This window comes from Buceros rhinoceros, unplaced genomic scaffold (genome assembly GCF_000710305.1).
Source record: "Buceros rhinoceros silvestris isolate BGI_N320 unplaced genomic scaffold, ASM71030v1 scaffold44670, whole genome shotgun sequence".
NCBI classification, from domain to species: Eukaryota; Metazoa; Chordata; class Aves; order Bucerotiformes; family Bucerotidae; genus Buceros; species Buceros rhinoceros.
In genome coordinates, this window is record NW_010392181.1 from 16,067 (window position 1) to 22,779 (window position 6,713).

At 36.8% G+C, this 6,713-nt stretch overlaps 1 protein-coding gene across 1 annotated transcript in view; it reads right to left on the reverse strand.

Annotated features, from left to right (window-relative positions):
- Window positions 1–6,713, reverse strand: part of HIBCH (3-hydroxyisobutyryl-CoA hydrolase) — a gene marked incomplete at both ends in the record, with an annotated part of 29,918 nt that overhangs the window by 11,990 nt on the left and 11,215 nt on the right. Inside the window, one exon of the mRNA XM_010144073.1 lies at window positions 1,249–1,327. Within this exon, the coding sequence (XP_010142375.1) occupies window positions 1,249–1,327 (79 nt within the window). The remainder of the gene's footprint in view (window positions 1–1,248; window positions 1,328–6,713) is intronic.

Sequence of the window (6,713 nt, forward strand, 5' to 3'; positions counted from 1 at the left end):
CTAATACGTTTTTGTCAGGAGTTAAAATGATAATGAGCTTGCTTATACTTGGGGTGTTTATTATGTTTCATTTGACTTGACACTCACAGCTCATTTAACAGTTTCAGAATAAGTCCCATGAAGTATTTCACGCAGGCTGGATGGCAATAAACAATAGATAGTATGTGTAAGACACCCTTTAAAATGAGGAACATTTCTAGACCTTTCAAGCATTCTTAACAGGGGGCATTAGAAAAACCCAATCATTAGCTAAAGTGCGCATTTTAATTTCAGTTGCAACAACAGGTTGGATGGGGCTTTGAGCGACCTGGTCTATGGAAGGTGTCCCTGCCAGTGGGAGGGGCATTGCAACTACGTGATATATAAGGTCCCTCCCAACCCAAACCATTCTAAGATTCTATGACATTATTGTACTTATAATATTCTGCTTTTGTTGACAGTATCTTCCCTTTTATTGTCTTTTCCAAACGGATTTCTCTTTTCAGTCCTGATTTTTTTTTTTTAACATTATTTCCTCGTTTTAACATTAAGTAACTGTTTGGAAATTATTTTAAGAAAATAACGGTCACTGGTCCTTATAACTAATTCTTTGAAGTAAAAGTAAGACTGAACGTAATAGCACCATGTCCGGTGCTGTTTAAGCTGTTTAGCTACCAGATAAGGTTCTCTATTCCAAACAAATGTGCTCGACGGGGCCACACGTTACAGACTAGCCTCATTCTCCTGCTTGAGGACATAAAGATAAGAACAACTGCAGTCATCCCTCATATGCCTTGCCTTGGAAAGATGTAGAAACTAGAAATTTTGCAGGAGAGAGATGCAGGATAGGTTACAGTTTTTGAGCTCTCTTCATAAACGTTGTTGATAAGCAGGGAGAAGGGACTTGGACGTTGATGAAAGCATTAATGGAGTAAATATAGGTTCAGTGTGGATACCCCGCTGGTGCCAGGATTGTTTTGAAAGGATTGAATGATTTCACAGGAGGGTTCTCTTTAATCTGACTGACTTTTCTTTTGCCTGTCAGTCTAGACAGTAAACGCCAGGTTACGAACCTCAGTGATCACTCCCAGAACACAGATAAGTTTCTATTAATTTAATGGGAAATATTTCTATATATGGTCATTTCCAATCCCTTTTTAGAATTCCTTTGGTACTGCCACTGCTTTCCCTCAAAGATGTTTCATCCTGATTACACAAACAATGAAACTTTAAACACATTAACACGTGATGATCTGTTAAAGTTCTTACCTATTGCTGTTTCTGGCATTGCAAAAAGTGTCTTTTCTGTAGCAACTCGGAATTGCCCATGGATTGAGAGGCCAACTCCCTGTGCATGGAGCACAAGCAAAGGACACCATTATAAAATTACTGGTAAAAATAGTCATAACCATAATCCTATGGAACACACCTTTTAGTTTGCTCTACAATTAAATAATACAAGATTTACCATTCATATCTCAACAGAATATTAAAAGGCCTTTATGGTTCAAACACTAATAAAACATCATATCACCTTTATAATTTGGCTGAAATAGCATTCTATGCTACTGCTCTTCTCCTCCTTTCCACTCTTTCAGCTTATTTCCTTGCCTCACTGTTAAATTTCTCTTTGCTTAGTCCTTCTATCCATCCAATTTTTCTATTAAAACTATTATATCTTAAATATCATTGGGCAAAAGAAGTGAGTTTCTAATGAAGATGTAACAGATTTTTAAGTAATATTTCTAATTGTTTAGGTACTGGAAAAATTGAATTTTACCACATAAAGCTACTAGTTTTCACAAATGTCTTCACAGTGTTTTATACTTCCCATCACAAAAAGTGGGATTAATTGGGTGAAATTGCTTGGACCAGCCTGAAATACTTGATAGGCTTTTAAGAGGAGAGTAGAACACAGAACATCTTTTCACTTTGCTTATCTGCAGAGATCTTTGGGTGGGTTTTACATAAAAGTTTTAAAATGTTATCTCAATAAAAATTACATCTACTTCCTCACACTACTCTCGTGCATTCGTACTTGATCTTATATTCAGAGACTAAGCCAATCTAGGCATATGTAGCACTGCTGTTTCAAGGAGGCAGACGGGATTTGAGGAAAACCCTGAATCTTATTGCTCATCCCATCTACAATCTTGTATCTCATCCCTTATCTTTCCTTCAGCCCTTTCACTGGAGGACTGCTCAGAGGCTGTAGATCTGAGCAGCAAGGGCAATGGCCTGTATTTAGTTCTCTTGCAAATGTAAATTACTTTTTTATAATCCCATATCTAAGAATACAAATACTATCATATTTTTCCTGGCTTATTTTCTAGAGCATCAGAAGTTTGCATAAGGGCTCAAATGTTCAGCTTGAGCATTAAGTAACAGACTAGAGTGCGAATTCTACGAAGAGAGCTTCTCTTCCAAGCTTGTTCTTTCTTATAGTGATAAAAATAACCTTAGAGTTTTAATAATAAAAAGTTGAAAGAGGTGATTTTCTTTTGAAAGAAGTAATTAAATCAGATTTCACTTTCTCAAGCGCTTAAGCTGTAATTGGATTTGTTTTTGAGCCTTCAAGTTTTACAGTACAGATAAAAGCTTAATTTCAGATATGTATGTAAAAGACAAAAACTGTCTTTTCTTCTTAAGCATAATTTTTAAAAAATGGTGCAAATACATCCTTATTTCTTTGAAGATCATTTATAAATGACCCAACATTAAGATAAAATCGGGAGAGGAAAGTGAGTTAATGCTTTGAGGGTACAAATCCTAGCAATTTATTAAACTGAGGAGCATATGTCTTCATATGTTTATTTGCAACTTCCCCAATGGTTCTTTTAAACACATTCACTTAGGTGTTATAAGTTGACTATTGGATTCAGCACACCTCGAGGAGGCACAGAATATTATAGGCAGTTTGGTCCAAATTCCTCAACAAGCCTCCTAAAAAGCCAGTAGAGTATCTGAGTATTTTAATTCCCATACACATTATTTCCTACTCAATGCCATATTTCAAAAATCATTATGTGACTGTGTATAGAAAAATTATTACTGACTTCCATTTTTTCTAATTATGACTACAAACCTTATTAAAAGTATTTTTCTAATAAAAACAAGGTGCAAATTACTGATAGATGGAGAAATGGAATACAGCTACTATAACTGTTAAAAGTTAAGTTGTAGCTGGGAGGCTGCATTATCTTAAACTGAGAATGACCCATATTAATAAATCAGAGAACTCACCACACCCGGGGAAGTTAAGCAATTGAGGGCCACCACAACAGAGAACCATACAGAGCAAAATAAATATGCCCTTCCTGAATGACATACGTAAACATCCATTCACATACAGAAAAGTAGATCTGTGTAAGAGCAAAACAATCAATCACACTTGCCTAGTTACTAAATCACCCAACTCACATTGTAAAGGAATTGCTGCCTAGGAAAGCAGAAGTGACAAAAAAAAATTACAAACATAAAAGCCTTCAGGAATGTTGCTTGTATCTTCTTCATTAGGCTTATAAAGAATTTTTAGCTGTTCAAGCAAACAATTTTATGATAATACCAATATTAATATTATCTGCAGTGGAAGTCCTGCTGCAGCAGTTCACATCCATAGTTCACTCTCATTTCTAACTGTACAAGAATACAGTTCTGACAGGGCTAAAACCACAAAAGAAATGTGGCAATCCACAAACTCAGCATAACACCACAAAGGGAAAATGGATCTGAACGCAGATGTGTAAAATAGCCAAGGTGCAGCAAAAATGTTTTCAAAAGCATTAGCTGCCAAAGTAAGTGAGTGGAATGGATTCAGGAAGCACCAGGAGCTTATCCCTACGTTAGATCAAAAATCACTGATGTAAGAGCATTACCCCCCTGTATCCAGACACAGCAAATCTCAAACTGAACCAAAATTAATCTTCCTTCATCATTAATGTTATGGACCACTCCAAAGAGTATAATGCATTTTGATCTGTAGATACTAACAGACAGGATGACTTAGTGAACCAGGGCAATGTAGCATAACAGATCAATTCGGACTAAGAATATTGCTTTCTTTGGTGATGGCGTATAAATCAAGTCTATACAAGCACCTATATCATTTTAAAGGAGTGTTTTTTGTGAACTTTTCAATCATTTAGTGTGGTATTTTAAAACATAAAATATTAATGTAATATAATTTAAATTAAAAAATATTGATTTCCACATACTGATTATGTATTACAGATTCTCAGTCCAAATTCCTACAGCCATACAGATGTACAAGCTGACTGGAGATAGATTATCTGTAATAATATCTGATGTTTCAGTCTTGTTCTCCTGACCCCTAATTATTTAAACAAATTTGATCTAAATGATTAACAGCAATCATTTAGTTCCAGTTCTTTTTACAGTGAAGTTTGAACTAAAAAAAGATACAGACAAAACTTTCTAGTGTGAAATTTGAAAGCATTCTTTTTCTCTCCAGTGCTGTTCCCAGTGTCTCCCCATACACAATTGGCTATGTATGTTCAGAAAAAAGATAGCAAATGTGGGGTTTTATTATTTCTAAAATTCTGAAAAACAAGTTCTGTCCCTTTGTATCATCTAAAAATGTAGCTGCTGCGAGAAACCTGTATGTCCAACTCACCACATCTTAACGTCTGCAGGGAGGGAACCAGTCTCAGCAATGTGCATCAGTGCACACTTATGCTTTTAAGTTGTATCTTAAAACTGAAGGAACACTTCCTTTTTCTTAAAGACAGGCACATGCAACAGAACTTTATTTAAACAAAGGCACATTTATTTGGAGTGTCAGGAATGAACCAAGGGGATTTTGTAACATTGCTCTCTTTCTCAGGAAAAAGTGCTCAGAAAGTGTAAGACAGGTTAAAACTAACTCAAGGAGAAAATAAGTATTCAAATTCTTCTGGAAATAGGAAAAAAAATAGCAGAAATACGAAAGGATGGAGAAGCAGGCAAAGATAATTCTCTTCAGAACTTTTTTCCTTGATCTATAATAAAGGGAAGGAGAGGGAAATAATGAGATAACTCTCAATATGAGACTAGGCATCTACATGAAGGCCTAGAATTAGAGAAAAATTGCAGAACGCTTAGCTAGAAAGAGTCTTGTGATAAATGGAAAGAACAAATCTGTGCAGAAGCCTGCAAAACCCTCTGCAATGACAGTCAGCAGTGCAGGGGTAAGAAAGCTTTCCATGAAGCCACAAATAAACATACCCAGGTCTCAGGAAAAAAATAATCTAGAAAGTACAGCTTAAAACTTCACTGTAGTCTCAGTAGACAAGTGATGTTTGCTCTGTAGTGTGGTCTCTCTGTCATTACATTGCGCAGAAGCGCAAATGCTTATCCTGCAATTCTAAATATGAAGTGCAGTAGAATTGTATAACACCAATCTCTGTACAGTGTATGCTCAGGAAGTCTGCCCTTCTCTTCCGGCTTCCAGGGGCAGCCAGTCCTTTTCACAGCGTACTTTAAACAATGCAGTCACAGTAGAGTTGGGAGAGGAGGGGAGTTTTACTTTCTGCGCCAGTACTGACCCAAAACTTAACACCTCTTTTCAAGATGGTGCTTTATGATAAGCCCTCTGAGGAATAACATCCCATGCAAATCATTGAACGTTCAGTGGTTGTCTTTTGTGGATGTCAAGAGCTGCTGACGTTAGGGTCTGAATAGCCACAAAATTAAGTGCACCATTTGTCCCTGGGATCAGATACAGCAGCTTAGCAGGCAGAGCCATGTGCCAGATGGTAAATATATTCCGATATCAGCAAAGAGCAAAGCCTTTCTTAGCATTGTCTCAGCATTGTTTTCAGCATCCTGTGTTACAACAGCTAAGCAGTACACAAGTAAACCTCACAAAGATTTGTTTCAAAACGCAACAAATATCTACTTGCAAAATCTGTATTCTATTTTACAGTAAAAGCTGCCTTCTGCTTCGAAGCGTTGGCCACAAAACAGGGCACAAGCTTCTCTGCAGTACACATCTATGAGATTCCAGAGGGAGGGGGAGAGGAAGATTGGAAAGCAGCTTATCTAGGTTTAGTATGACTTTTACTTCAGGGGAGATTTTAGAGTATAAATTAAAACAAAACTGAAGATGTTCAAGTTTCAGAGCATGATGACTGACAAGAGGCATGACATAATTACAAAAAGGATGAAAAGGGAGAATTGGGAGAAGTCCTGAGAAGCTCTGACATTTCTAAGTTCCAGTTTCCTAGCTGTAAGAAAGGGTTAAAGGGGTAATAAGGTCCATTACAGTAAGAATTGCTGTGCAATTTTTCATGAACTTTTATATGCTGCAGTTAGTCATCCAAAGCACACTGTAGGTACATATGTATATTAATAACTAGCAAGCAGAATTTCTATAGTTTGCAATAAAATTTGCACCATGCACTAAATAACAAACAAGCAGCTGTTTGCCCTGTGAGCGATATCCACCGTTGCACACATTCCTCCAATTAAAAATTGTATGCGAGTGGGCCAAACAAGTAAGATTTTGGAGATATGGTTAACTCTAATGTTCACTAGTTTTCGAATGTTAGTCTCAAATGCTGCAGCTACACCTCTGTATAAAAGCCATATGCACACAACTTACATGAATACATGCATATGAATAGCAAGTAAATAAAACACCTAGGTGGAAATACATATTACAATGTGGAGGAAAATGGGGAGCTTCCCCTTGCCCCTCCTCCCCCCACACCCCCCCCCGCTTATCTTTATTTCTG